This window comes from Mustelus asterias, chromosome 19 (assembly GCF_964213995.1).
Source record: "Mustelus asterias chromosome 19, sMusAst1.hap1.1, whole genome shotgun sequence".
NCBI lineage: Eukaryota > Metazoa > Chordata > Chondrichthyes > Carcharhiniformes > Triakidae > Mustelus > Mustelus asterias.
Genome location: NC_135819.1, coordinates 16,539,441 through 16,554,324, shown reverse-complemented (window position 1 = coordinate 16,554,324; position 14,884 = coordinate 16,539,441). Strand labels below are relative to the sequence as shown.

The 14,884-nt window shown below is 46.4% G+C and overlaps 1 protein-coding gene across 1 annotated transcript; it reads left to right on the top strand.

Moving 5' to 3' along the window:
* The first annotated feature begins 2,350 nt into the window (after positions 1-2,350).
* Positions 2,351-8,974, top strand: LOC144507642 (zona pellucida sperm-binding protein 3-like). Its single transcript, XM_078234799.1, has 10 exons — positions 2,351-2,752; positions 3,733-3,848; positions 3,936-4,039; positions 4,131-4,308; positions 4,396-4,522; positions 4,603-4,691; positions 4,780-4,901; positions 5,187-5,304; positions 5,531-5,659; positions 8,923-8,974. The coding sequence occupies exons 1-10, from the start codon at positions 2,351-2,353 to the stop codon at positions 8,972-8,974; spliced, it is 1,437 nt and encodes a 478-aa protein (XP_078090925.1).
* The last annotated feature ends 5,910 nt before the right edge of the window (positions 8,975-14,884 follow it).

The window sequence follows — 14,884 nt, the reverse complement described above, 5'->3', positions numbered from 1 at the left end:
CTGTCTTTCCGGCCTCCATTATCTTCCCAGGCAGCGCATTCCAGATTCCCACCATCCTCTGGGTGAGTTTTGTTTTCCCAAATCCCCTCTGAATCTCCTGACCCTCACGCTAAAACTATACCCCCTTGTGATTGGCCCCTCAACCAAGGGGAACAGCTGCTCCCTACTCACGCTGTCCATACCTCTCATAATCTTATTCACCTCAATCATGTCCCCCCTCAGCCTTCTCTGCTCTAGAGAAAACAATCCAAGCCTATCCAGTCTCTCCTTATAGCTCAAGTGCTCCATCCCAGCAACATCCTGGAGAACCTCCTCTGTACCCCCCCTAGAGCCATCACATCCTTCCTGTAGTGAGGTGATCAGAACTGCACACAGTACTCCAGCTGTGGTCGAGCCAACATTCTGTACGGCTCCAACATTACCTCCTTGCTCTTATACTCCATGCCATGACTGATAAAAGCAAGTGTCCCACCTGCCTTCTTAACTATCCGATGTCTCTGCTCTGCTGACTTCAATGATGTATGATTAAATACCCCAAGATCCATTTGTTCCTGTGAGCTTCCCAGTGTCCTGTCATTCATTAAATATTCCCTCATCTTGTTTCTTCTTCCAAAGTGCATCACCTCACACTTAAATTGTCCATAAATTCTCTGTGTTTATGTCATCCACTCAGTCTCCCAAACAAGATGGTTAATTCCTCAGTAAAACACCTGTCCATTGTTGGAACATTCCAATCCATGTCTGTTTTCGCAGTTCTATACACTCTGAACTACTGAGTCTGTCTGTATTTGACAGCAGCATAATTGCTCAGTATTGCGACAATGTTTATTTTAATCTGCAATAATGCAGGGTTCTAATATTTTCTAATATTTTCCCCAGGGATTTAGCAGAATAGGTTTTGATTGGGTTGATTGACTGGGTGTCTGGGTGGAGCTAGGCTTACACAGAGAAGTGAAGAGCAGTTTGCTCTTTGGAATCTTTAGCGAGAGGTCACTCTCTCTGTCTCTCTTTCCCATTCTGGAGTTGGAGAATGTATTCCGCCAGGAACTAAATCTCTTACTCTGAGATTCTGTTGTTTGGGGATCGCTCTCTGGAGGTGGTTATATGAGACAGGTGTCTGTATGGATCTCTGTCCAGATGTGTTAAAATGTTAAAAACCTAGCATCAATGTGAACATATCAGTTTTGTGCTAACCAATTAAAGTATAAAGTTTATTTATTAGTCACAAGTAAGGCTTACATCCACACTGCAATGAAGTTACTGTGAAATTCCGCAAGTCGCCACACTCCGGCATCTGTTCGGATCAATGCACCCTAACCAGCCCGTCTTTCAGAATGTGGGAGGAAACCGGAGCACCCGGAGGAAACCCACGCAGACACGAGGAGAACGTGCAGACTCTGCGCAGACAGTGACCTCGGCTGTGAATGGAACCCGGGTCCCTGGTGCTGTGAGGCAGCAGTGCTAACCAGCGTGCCAGTGCCCAATGTGCAGGAATAAGGCAGTTTTTGGCACTGTGTTGTGGGCGAGTTTAGTTTAATGAATTTCCGGCACTCTGTACGGCACAGAGGCCGTCAGGGGATTTACGCCGGTAGGTGTGGGGGGGCTAATCCCACTCGAGAGGCGGGGAGCAGCGTGCTGAGGGTCCCACTGTGTGTGCACTGATCTCCCTGGGACACCCCCTGCCCCCGAACCCCCCAGGGGGTCTCAATGGCCTCTAGTCCCACCAGCGAGACCATCGCGCCTGGTCCCCATTGATAGGAGAGCAGACGTGATCCCCACTGGTGTGGACCCGCACTGGCAGGGTGGGAAACCTTTGCAAGCCCGGACGATTGGGTCCTGGGCTCGCTAAATAGATACAGAGCAGCTTCTGCATATTGTAATCAGCCTCACGCTGGTCCCCGGAGCCAGGCTGCTTCAAATGGACCGGGAAGATCGCCACTGACCCCACGCTGGTCACCAATCCCGTTTGTTTCCCTCCCGCTGACATTCCCCAGCTCACTGAGCTACCCGAGCAGCGCAGCGGGCCGGGAAAATCACACCCATTCCGTTTCTTCACTTTCCCCATTCCCACTGTCTTTATCTTTTGTCCCGTAAAACCTTTCATCATTTCATCTCTCCGCCCTCCACCCAATCACACAGCTTCCCTTCTGTTCTTCCACAACTCTCCCCATTGGAGCCACTCCTATTGGTCCAAACAAAACAGTAATAAATCCACATGCTGTGTGATTGGTGCGAATTGTGGAGATTGGGGCTGGTTAATTGGCTCAATTGTTGTTCTTGTTTCTGGAATGATTGCTGTCAGCTGAGTGTGGGCTGTGTGTATAAAAGGTGTTACTTGGTGCCTGAAGGGATGGTTCAGTTGTTTGGGATGATGGGGGATTTTGGAGTGAGAGTTTTCTTCCCAGCGCTGGTGTTAGTTGGAGCTGTTTGTTGTTCTGATATTTGGCAACAGTCTCGAGGCCAGAGGTTTCCATGGATAGTCAAAGCCACCCCTAGGCCTCAGACAGTCCCTCCTCCTGGCTCTCCCTTTGATTCCCATTTCCGTGTGTCTCCAGTGCAGAGTGTGAGGGTGCAGTGTGGAGAGGACAAGCTGCTGGTCGGGGTCCAGCTGGATTTATTTGGAACTAGGCACCTGGTTAAAGCTGCTGATCTGACTCTGGGGACAGCAGGTTGTCGGCCAACCAGGATCTACTCTCAGAACCACACCGTCCTCTTTGACTATGGGCTCCATGAGTGTGGCAGCAGATTGCAGGTAATGTGAATCCTCAAACTCTGCCTCTGAGCTTGGGCTGTAGGTTGTTCCCCACCCTTCACTCCAACACTGGGTGAGATGTCATTGATATTGAGGAGATAGCTGTCTCCTGCTTTATAAACCCCAAACTAGCTTTCTATTCTGGATTGTACTTTGCTTTCACTGGTCTGTGTCTCTTTAACCCCATTGTTCTGGAAGCTTCTCTTTGCTTCCTCCAAGCTTTCCCTCGTGTTTTGAGGATTTTCAGTTTGATTTTGCCTCATTCAAATCCACTCAACTGAGGGTTGAGTTTCAGTCCAGTTTAACCCAATTGGATTGAGTCTGAATGAAATGGGAATTGAGATGGATGGGACGAAAGAGGAACTCCACACTTCTCTTTCCCAGTCAGTGGAATAAACAGGGCCCTGATTCCAAACTGTTCTATTCCCATGCTCCAAATTACTGACAACTTGTGGCTCCTTCCTGTTAACTGAAGCTTTTATTGCATCACTTCCCTGTTTAGTTGATTCTGGTCTTGTGCTAATCTCTCGTCGTAAGGGTTGAGGTTGCATAGCAACACAGCTAACCAGATGAGGCCATTCAGCCCCTGCAGCCTGTTCCCCAGTCATGACAATCAGGACTGAGCTTCCCACAGCCTCCATGTTCCTGTCCACAACATGATTCCCTCGATGGCTGGAAATAAATCCCTCCTGAATATCCTGAGTGACCATTCCCAGCTCTGTGGGGCTGGAGAGAATTCCAAAGATTCATCAGCTGCTGAATGAAGAAATTCCTCATCACATTAATCCTAAATGACTGACCCCTGTCCTGAGATGACTCTCCTCTAATAGTCTCTCCAGCTTGGGGGAAGTAGCCTCTTCACACTGACCCTGTCAATCCCCCTGAAGAATTGTTTTAATGGGATGAGTTCCTTGTTAACCCCAATGTAGAACATTCTCACGTCAGATAAGTTCCTTATTCCTTAAACTGCTTTCTTTCAGATGACTGGAGATTTCCTGATCTACAGCACCCACCTGACCCACAGGCCAGAGTATCATGAATCTGTTATTGTGAGAACCAATGGAGCTGTTGTTCCCATTGAGTGTCGTTATTTTAGGTGAGAATCTTTAATTGATTGTCAATAAGATCTCCAGCTGCTAGTGACCTCTGACCTTGTCCTAAAATGGCTCCATTGTTTCTCCAGGAAGGGCAATGTGAGCAGTAACCCCATCAAGCCCACCTGGATCCCATTCAGCTCCACCAGGTCTGGAGAAGGGCATCTGTCGTTCTCACTGCGCCTAATGAATGGTATGTGATGGGTGGATGGTGAGCGATTTCCTGTCCTCACTCACTGGGAGTTACACCCACTGTCTCCAACCCTTGTCCTCTTGTCCTTCAGGTGACTGGCTTACAGAGCGTACTTCGACTGTCTACTCCCTGGGTGAGCTCATTCACATTGAGGCCTCTGTTTCAATGAGCAACCACATGGCCCTGAAGCTCTACATTGACCGCTGTGTAGCTACATTGAGGCCAGGCCAGGACTCCACCCCGAGATACAGCATCATTGACTACAATGGGTAAGGACCTCTCTGCTTTCTCCAGCTGCTCCCATCTCAATGGCTTCTCCGGATTCACTTCTTGTCCCTTTTTCCATCTTTCTTCAGTTGCCTCCTGGACAGCAAAGCTGAGGACTCCTTTTCAACCTTTGTGTTGCCAGGAGAGGAGCGGGAGCCGGACAAGCTCCGCTTTGACCTGGATGCCTTCCGTTTCTTTGGAGATGAGCGTTCCTTGGTAAGAGGAAGCTGATAATTGGGGTCTCCATGTTGGGAGGGAGTCACTAAATAACCACTTGTGTTGAATGTGTCCCTCAGATTTTCATCACCTGTCACCTGAAAGTTGCTCCAGTGGATCGGAGAGATTCCAGGAACAAAGCTTGTACTTGGCAGAAGATGCAGAATGTGTAAGTTCCCTCTCTCTCTCAGGGATGTGTTTGTGTGGAGAAGTGATGCACAACCTGGTGGATTGACTGACTGAATTCTCTTGTTTAGCTGGAGCCCATTGGAGGAATCGAGCTTTGACATTTGTGCCTGTTGCCATATGGGGAACTGTGGGGCCACAAGGGATTTGGGATTTGGATCCAGAGGAAGGAGAGATCTTGTAGCTGAAGCTGGTAGGACATTGATCCTCTAGATGTGGGAGTTTCCCCCTTTCCCCTCTCTAACTGGAATGGTTGATATTGCAGAGAGTGAAGCTGGATTGAAGTGGGAGGCTGAGGCCTCACTTGGACCCCTGCTCATTCTGGATCCTGATGTGACCAACCTGGCAACAGCCTCCCTGAATGAGGCTGAGGGAAGGATACAGGAGAGGTCTCCAGGGGGTGAGTTGGCTGGCTGCTGGTTTCCATTTCCCCCTCAGTGTTAGCTTCACTAACCATTGGTTTCTCATTGCTTTGTAGGTGTGGAGTCTGAGGTGGTTCTGATTGTGACCCTGACTGTGACAGCTGTCTCTCTGATCTCTGCTTCATTGATCACCTTGTTCCTGTACAGGAAACGCAAACAAACTCTGTTCAACCAGTCAGCAAATGATCAATAAAGCACTGACTCCTTGTTTCTAGTGTCTGAGTGCTGATTGGTCAATGCATCCTCCACATGTTAGTTCAATGGCTCCATGGGACTGATGGCTGGGGTGAGCCAATCCCGGCACAGAACTGGGCCTCCTGAATGATTGCTTTACTGATTTTTGAGAAGCACTAACTCTCTGGATTTGATGGGGCCGCTGCTGGTTTTCTGTCTGTTTCAGAGCCCAGTGTGGGGGAGGGGGTGTGATCAGGTCTGGGGATGTCATTGTGGAGCTGAGCCTGGCTGCTGGGACTGCCTCCTCTCCAATGGTGATGCTCACCCCACTGGAGTGGGCCCAGTCTATTGGAAGGTTTGTGACTAGTGGTTGTCACCCACTAGGCCAAGTGTTAATTTGAAGTGAATGTGTTTTTGTTTAGCACCTGAGAACTTGGTGACCAGCTCATTTACTGATCTGAGCCCACGTGACTTTTCCATGATCTAAGCTAGTCACCTGAAGACCTTTATACCATGAGCCTTCACACTTTAACTTCTGCCAGGGCCCAACCCAACATGTGCCCCAGGTCACTTGATTCTCCTTTGTCTTGTTGGTGTTGTACTGGGATTACTCAGGATCTTTCAGCCAGGTAGTGCTCCAACTCACGTCACCATTGTGTGTGCGCTGTTGTAAATGCATTTTACTGACTGCTTGCTCAGTGCTATCTAGACTGAGATTTGTGTTTCTGCTGGAAAAGTGTCCAATTTGGAATTGGAGATTCAAGATGGAGGTACAAGTACTGCACTTAGATATTCTACTGTATTCATAAATACCCCAGGATGGAGTCAGAGGGGGACAGCATTTAAACAGGCCCTTTGACCCAACTTGTCCATGGCATCCAATTTTTACCATTAAGCTAGTCCCAATTGCTTGCACTTGGCCCATTTCCCTCTCCCCTAATATCACTGTCTAAATGCAAGAGACAAAATTACAACTTATTCCTGACAAGTGGTTAGCACTGCTGCCTCACAGCACCAGGGACCCAGGTTCAATTCACAGGTTGGGTCTCTGGAGTTCACTATCCCCATGTCTGTGGGTTTCATCCCAAACCAAAGATGTCCTGGTTCAGTGGATTGGTCATGCTAAATTGCCCCTTGGTGTGATGGGGACCCAGCTCGGGTAATGGGGACAGGGCCTGGGTGGGATTGTGGTTGCTGCAGGCTTGATGGTCCAAATGGCTGCCTTCTACACTGTAGGGATTCTATCTACATTCAATGCCCTGTGGAAATGCCCCTCTGCACTCTTTTATATCTCACCCCCTGCCTAACCTATGCCCTCGATTGAGACTCCCCTATCATTGGGAAAGATGTTGAGTAACTCTGCTCCTCATTACAGGTGCAGAATAGAAAACTAATCTGTTTTAAGCACCGATTGGACAAGTTCCCTCCAGTCTTTCCCGGGGCGTGAGCAGCCTGCATTAGCCAGGCAGTGAAACTAGCAAGTATCACTGCTGCCTTTTTATCAGTGACCCCATTCTAGTTCAATCTATTCCTCAATTGTGTTAACTTCATGCTTGAAGAAGAATCCAAATCTATCGCCCACTCAAGTTTCTGGAAGAAGCTGGTTAACTGGAACAGCAGTTTTGGGGAAAATACTTCATAACAAGTAACACCCTGTAACCTAATGCCATGCATCAATTTCAAGTCAGATAATTGAATCCAATTCCATTTGTACTGGCTTGGAAGTCAAGATGGTGAATCGATCTGCAGCTCAGAATGACAACAGAAAGAACTTGGTGATGGGAGTTTGACCCTAAACAAGTTGCATTAGAGTCTGTCAAACTGAGCCTGGCAGAAAGGTGCTTCAGTAATCATGATTAATTTTAATATTCATACAATCACATTGGCAAAGGAAGCTTGAGGAAAGTTTGCAGAACATATCTGGGGGGGTGGAAGCTGGAATATGTAACAAGACAGGATTAATTAATCTAACTGTTAGGGTTCCAGATCAAAAATCCAAGTCGGGTTAGGCTGCAAGACTGGACCCTGAGAACTTCTTGTATTGGCATAAATGTGAGAAGAGGATACTTTAAGGGACAATCCAACTGAGTAGTTAGTTTAAATACAATTCCCAACGATAAATATACTTTCTGGAAGTTCCAAAAGCCTGCAGAATCTTGCTGTCTTCATCTAAGTTGCATTCCTTCCAGCCACACTGCCTGTAGCATGAAGCTGATGTTTTTAAACATAAAAACAGCATCTGTCATCATACCTCCCCTTTTTAAAAGAAAATTTACCAAAAATAAAGATGGCTTCATTTTTCTAAAGCCTCTAGTTTTGAGATATTTATCTTGTATGTAAGCAATGCAACTTTAACAGTGGAAAAGAGACAGAACTACAATGTTGAGCACTTGATCCTTTTGCGTATCAAAGTCATGAGAATGCATCTCCAATCCTGTTCTCCTGCCACGTGTACAATCAGATTAAATGGCTGTAACAATAAGCTCTATCTAAACACATTTTTATCTTCTCCAGAAACCTCTAGATTATGGTCAGTGTAAATAATTCTCTGAATTGTTGGGAACATAAATGTTAAAATAATACAATTTCTCATTCTGGATGGTTGAATATTTCTTTTGAATATTTAATTTTCTGGAAAAATAGCCAATAGATCTTTCTACTCTCTCTTCTCTGTAACAGTCCCACATCAATGGCCACCTTGAATTGCTTTGCATAATTCAGCATTAAAATCTGCAGTGGTTAACAGCTTTCTGGCATCCACTGAAATTTCCTGTGCTTTTTCAGCACTTCAGTCAGTCAAGAAACCTCAGTTTAAAGTTTGGCACAAGTTTCCTGTAGCAACCACTCATACCCAGGAACCTCAGCAGTTTTCATTGATGGTATTGGGAACTCCCCATTTTTCCATAGCTCCCATCTGTAGCGCTACCCAGGATATAATGTGTCCCAGAAAGAGGTACCTTGCATAACAAAAGGCTACTCCCTTCACCACTAATTCTACATATTGCCACCATTCCTGGCAATGGTCCTTCCAAACTACATATCTCCATCACTCAAGATTGACTTGTCCCTGTATGCTTTAAGACCTTAACCTCTTTACCGACGACTCCTTGTACACAAAGTAAAACTTACCCATGCAAATAAAATCTTTTTAAAAATCTGACACCTGCTTATCAATCACCCTCTGAACAGGTTGTACACTCTTTTCATTCTCTGAACAGGCTTTGATTTGATTATTGTCGCATGTATTAGTAGACAGTGAAAATTATTGTTTCTTGTGTGCTATACAGACAAAGCAGACCGTTCATAGAGAAGGAAAGGAGAGTATGCAGAATGTCGTGTTACAGTCATAGCTAGTGTGTCGAAAGATCAACTTAATGCGAGGTAGGTCCATAAAGTCTGATGGCAGCAGGGAAGAAGCTGCTCTTGAGTCGGTCGGTACGTGACCTCAGATTTTATTTCTTTTTTTCCCCGACGGATAAAGGTGGAAGAGAGAATGTCCGGGGTGTGTGGGGTCCTTAATTATGCTGGCTGCTTTGCCGAGGCAGCGGTAATTGTAGACTGAGTCAATGGATGGGAGGCTTGTTTACGTGATGGACATTCTTTTCATCCTCTGAACAGGTTGTACATTGGCATCTCTTCAGCTTCAACTGGGCTTTCCTTTGCCAATTAAACAAACTCCACTGTCTTGCCCTGTTTTACTACGTCCATCTTCCCAGTACTTTTCTTAAGCCACCAACACTGTGACTTGGTGTCCAACTTTATTAAAATGAAAACATTTAATGCTTCTTACCTCTCTTCCACCCTTAGACTTGATTGAGATTTTTGAAGAGGTGACAAAGAAAGTTGAGGGAAGGGCTGTGCATGTAGTTTATCTGGACTTTAGTAAGTTGTTTGACAAGGTCCCACGTGGCAGACTGATACAAAAACTCAAATCCACGTGGGATTCAGAGTGGGCTGGCTAGATGGATACAGAACTGGCTTGGTTATAGAAGACGGTAGTGGTGGAAGAGTGTTTTTCAGAATGGAGATCTGTAGCTAGTTGTGTTCTGCAGGGATCAGTGCTGGAACTGCTGTTTGTAGGATATATAAATGATCTGGTGGAAAATGCGGGTTGTCTGATTAATATGTTTGCGGATGACCTGAAGATTGGTGCAGTTGCTGATAGTACTGGGATTGTCAGAGATAGAACAGAATATCAATAGATTGGAGACTGGGGCATAGAAATGGCAGAGGGAGGGAATTTTAAAATCCCTCCAAAACAATCATCTCCCTGAAAACATCGTGTATCAGGTTGATTTTTCAATGCTCTTATCCACCTGTCCAAATTACTTTGATTCTCTCAAATTCTACCAACATCTGACTTCCTTCCTTCCTTAGATTCCTAAACTTCTGTCTGTAGGCTTCTGGCACTAGTTGATAAGCACTTAAGATGGCCTCTCTCTCACATCATAATCCTCAGATACCTCCTCTGATAGTGATGCAACACCTCACTAGCTCCACCTATCAACTTTCTTTAAACCAACAATACCCACGTGGTCTGTGGCCATTTTAATTGTTTATCTATTTTCTCAAATGAAATGAAAAAGGCTCCTACATCCTTCCCATCAAACCTCAGCAGTGCTTAATATATTTAAACAAATCTAGGTCTTTGACTAAGATGAGTTGATGCTTCCTCACTTTGAAGTCACAAGCAAGGCTTACATTAACACTGCAATGAAGTTAGTGAAATTTCCCCAGTCGCTACATTCTGGCACCTGTTCCGGTCAATGCATCTAACCAGCATGTCTTTCAGACTGGGAGGAAATTGGAGCACCCAGAACACCCATGCAGACTGTGCACAGACAGTGACCCAAGCCAGGAATCAAACCTGGGACCCTGGTGCTGTGAGGCTGCAGTGCTAACCACTGCCACCATGCTGCCCAAGTGAGTATTATTCCTTTTCCTCAAGTGAGTAGCATTCTCGCTCCAAGCTCAGTCTGAGGTCACATACCAAATGACTCAAGAACAGCTTCTTCCCTGCTGCTGTCAGACTTTTGAATGGACCTACCTTGCATGATCTTTCTCTACACCCTAGCTATGACTGTAACACATTCTGCACTCTCTCCTTTCCTTCTCTATCTACAGTATGCTTTCTATAGAGTGCAAAAAGCAATACTTTTCAGTGTATTCTAATAAATCAAATGTCCATCATGAGCCTGGCAGGAATAACAGTGGCCCTAACATCTGGGTCAAGTGTAAACCATCCCCTCCATACCAACCAGTTTGACACCAATGCTGCAGTGAACCCTGGTGATCATGTGACTTTCTCAGCTGAGGTTAGGCAAATCTCAGACCATGTGATTTCCCATCCAATAGAATGGGAGCACGATGGCACAGTGGTTAGCACTGCTGCTTCACAACGCCAGGGACCCGGGTTCGATTCCCGGCTTGGGTCACTGTCTGTGGGTTTCCTCCCACATTCTGAAAGACGTGCTGGTTAGGGTGCATTGACCCAAATAGGTGCCAGTGTGTGTAGGGGAATTTCACAATAACTTCATTGCAGTGTTAATGTAAGCCTTACTTGTGACTCGTGAATGAATAAACATGAAATAATCCTCCCTCTCCGGGGACCCCCGGCTGTGAATGTAAGTTGTTGCTCAGACTGAGGAAACGGTGTAATTAATGAACTGCTGTTGCTGTGTCTTGTTCTCTCCGACCCCAACATGACCTCTCTGCTCAAAATCACAGGCTGCGATTCTCCATTCCCGTTTTTTCCGGGTGGTTTCAGTGATATGAGCGAAAAACCTCAGGAGAATTCCCAAATCCCACTGATGTAAACAGGAGTTGCGGTTGCTCCCTCCCCCGTCAGTGCTGGGGTGTGTTTCCAGACACACAATGTCAGAAGTATCATTTGAGTGGATCAGATCGCTACGGCTGAATCATCACCGCATTCACGTCAGTGAGAGCAGAACAGAGTGAATCACGACTGATCTCCCAAGGTGAGCACCCGCAGAGCAGAACTCCCAGAGGGATTCCAGTGAGCACAGTGCCGAGGTGGGAGAGGGTTACACTGGAGCAGCACCCAGGCAGTTCTGAGGCATCCACACTGGGATCGACTTTATAAATGACATCCCAATCTTTGGGGGACTGGCGAATCAGATGCTGCCCGGCCAGCGTTATGTGATGGGACTGGAGGGCAGTGACCCACAGAGGGTGTGAACAATGACAGCAGTGGGACCAGCAGTGCCCTGTCACTGGCAGTGGGTTGTCTCTTCCACCATGACTGGGGCTGGAAAATCCCGTCTTTAGTGTGAGAGTACACGGCAGAAAAAGCCACCATTCTGTCCATGGCTTCAGCACCGTTCCTCCTGCTCCACATCGGCCTTTGCCCATTTCTGGGACAATTCCGCCCATAATGTCGATTTGTCACAGCTGAGTTAACGTTTCCTAACTCTCAGAATTCACAAAGTATATATTCAGCCTCTCCTTCTCATCATGGAGATTGTTCTCACTGCACAGCAAGACTCCATACTGTGTGCACACCTTGGTCCAGTACCTCATTGGACACCTCCATTTCCCAAATATAAATTTTATTATTCATTCCTGGGATGTGGGCATCGCTGGCTGGGCCAGCATTTGCCATCCCTAGTTGCCCGAGGGCAGTTGAGGGTCAACCACATTGCTGTGGCTCTGGGGTCACATGTAGGCCAGACATGGTACGGACAGCAGATTTCCTTCCCTGAAGGACATTGGTGAACCACATGGGTTTTTCTAACAATCGACAATGGTTTCATGGTCAACAGTAGATTCTTAATTCCAGATATTTATTGAATTCAAATTCCATCATCTGCCGTGGCGGGATTTGAACCCGGGTTCTGACTGTTGCACTACTGGTCTATAAAATGTCCCTAGATTTAAAAAAAATCATTTTTAGGATATGGGTCTTGCTGGCTAGGCCAGCATTTAGAAACATAGAAACCCTACAGTGAAGGAGGCCATTCACCCCATTGAGCATGCACCAACAACAATCCCAGCCAGGCCCTATCCCCATAGCCCCACCTATTTACCCTGCTAATCCCCCTGACAGTAAGGGACAATTTAGCATGGCCAATCCACCTAACCTGCACATCCTTGGACTGTGGGAGGAAACCCTCGGAGACACGGAGAGAATGTGGAAACTCCAAACAGACAGTGACCCAAGGCCGGAACTTATTCCCCATCCCTATTTGCCCTCCAGAAGGTGGTGGTGACCTGCCTTCCTGAACCATTGCAGTCCCTGTGGTGTAGATACACCTGCCGTGCTGTTAGGGATGTTCCAGGATTTTAACCCAGCGACAGTGAAGGCACAGTGAGTGGCCCCACTCACCTGAGGAAAGAGCAGTGCTCTGAAAGCTCGTGATACCAAATAAACCTGTTTGACTTTAACCTGGTGTTGTGAGACTTCTAGATGGTGACAGTCACGGCTGCCACTGTGTCGGTGGTGGAGGGAGTAAATGCTTGTGGATGGGCAGGGAGGTTGGGGGGTGCAATCCAGTGGGCTGCTTTGTCCTGTTCTTGAGTGTTGTTGGAGCTGCACCCATCCAGGCAAGTGGAGAGTGTTCCATCACACTCCTGACTTGTGCCTTGTCGATGATGGACTGGCTTTGGGGAGTCAGGAGGTGAGTTCCTCGCCGCAGGATTCCTAGCCTCTGACCTGTTCTTCCAACCCCAGTATTAATCTGACGAGTCCATTTTGGTTTCTGGTCAATGGTAACCCCTAGGGCGTTGATCAATTTCCCCTCAGACACTTGCTAAAAGGCCTCGCACTCTGGGATCTCATTTACACTGAAGAGAATATTAACTTCAAATCTGACTGATTTACCACTCCTTTCTGACTCGCCACTTGTTGACATTTTGGCGATTTGGGGTCAATTAACTCCTTAAACCCCACACCATCGAGTTCTGAAAAGATTCACAATGGTGATGATTCTTTTGGTGAAAGTGTGTATATTTTATTCAGTATCAGTAAGACTTTATGAATGTCAGTGAGATATAAAGCAGAGCAGCGTTCCCATTCTCCATGTGTTCCCATTCTCCATATAAGTACTCCTCGCTCACGCCCCAGGAGCCATCATATCAGTTCACATGTTGCTAATATCCCGACAATTTCCACGCTGGAGGAATTTCCTCTTGTGCTTTATTTACACAGAAAAGGGACACTGATGGAAGCCAATAATTACCGCCCTGCAATAAATCTCCTTGATCCATTTCCCCATTCAAACCAGGTCAGTGTCTCAGGATGAATGGAATTGTCTGTGTTTCATTGTACCATCGGGCCCTGATTAGCAGGATTACATTGGAAAAACTGTGGCTGGCTCAAACAAAATAACACGGTGGCCGTAATTCCAAAAGCAAAATTCTGCAGATGCTGGAAATCTGAAATAAAAGAAAATGCTAGAAGAACAATAGAGTCCGATTGGACTTGAAGCTTTAATTCTGTTTCTCTCTCACAGATGCTGCCAGGCGTGCTGGTATTTCCTGCATCTTCTCTTTTAATTATGGGTCAGTTGTGTGGCTTTGGATTTGCCGATTCTTGGGTCTCCGAGATTCTGTTTCCATGTTTGTCTTTTCATTCTGATGCAGCATACAGCCTTCATACACAAGCTGCTAGATTTCTGCTGACATTGAACTGTTCAGATATGGTACATTAATGTCCAATCAACTGTGACTCACCAGCCAGTCCCGTGGCCAAGGGTGTAAAATAAGACCATAAGACATAGGAGCGGAAGTAAGGCCATTTGGCCCATCGAGTCCACTCCACCATTCAATCATGGTTGATTTCAACTCCATTTACCCGCTCTCTCCCCATAGCCCTTAATTCCTCGAAATCAAGAATTTATCAATTTCTGTCTTGAAGACGCTCAACGTCTCGGCCTCCACAGCCCTCTGTGGTAATGAATTCCACAGACCCACCACTCTCTGGCTGAAGAAATTTCTCCTCATCTCTGTTCTAAAGTGACTCCCTTTTATTCTAAGGCTGTGCCCCCGCGTCCTAGTCTCCCCTGCTAATGGAAACAACTTCCCTACGTCCATCCTATCTAAGCCGTTCATTATCTTGTAAGTTTCTATTAGATCTCCCCTCAACCTCCTAAACTCCAATGAATATAATCCCACGATCCTCAGACGTTCATCGTATGTCAGGCCTACCATTCCTGGGATCATCCGTGTGAATCTCTGCTGGACCCGCTCCAGTGCCAGTATGTCCTTCCTGAGGTGTGGGGCCCAAAATTGCTCACAGTACTCCAAATGGGGCCTAACCAGTGCTTTATAAAGCCTCAGAAGTACATCCCTGCTTTTGTATTCCAAGCCTCTTGAGATAAATGACAACATTACATTTGCTTTCTTAATTACGGACTCAACCTGCAAGTTTACCTTTAGAGAATCCTGGACTAGGACTCCCAAGTCCCTTTGCACTTTAGCATTATGAATTTTGTCACCGTTTAGAAAATAGTCCATGCCTCTATTCTTTTTTCCAAAGTGCAAGACCTCGCACTTGCCCACGTTGAATTTCATCAGCCACTTCTTGGACCACTCTCCTAAACTGTCTAAATCTTTCTGCAGC

What these genes read in the sequence shown, in the direction of transcription:
- LOC144507642 (XM_078234799.1), top strand. Translation starts at nt 2,351, where the DNA reads ATGGTTCAGTTGTTTGGGATGATGGGGGATTTTGGAGTGAGAGTTTTC. An exon ending in TGGCAGAAGATGCAGAATGT is followed by an intron (nt 4,692 to 4,779) that starts GTAAGTTCCCTC and finishes TCTCTTGTTTAG; the next exon opens with CTGGAGCCCATTGGAGGAAT. An exon ending in AAACAAACTCTGTTCAACCA is followed by an intron (nt 5,305 to 5,530) that starts GTCAGCAAATGA and finishes TGTCTGTTTCAG; the next exon opens with AGCCCAGTGTGGGGGAGGGG.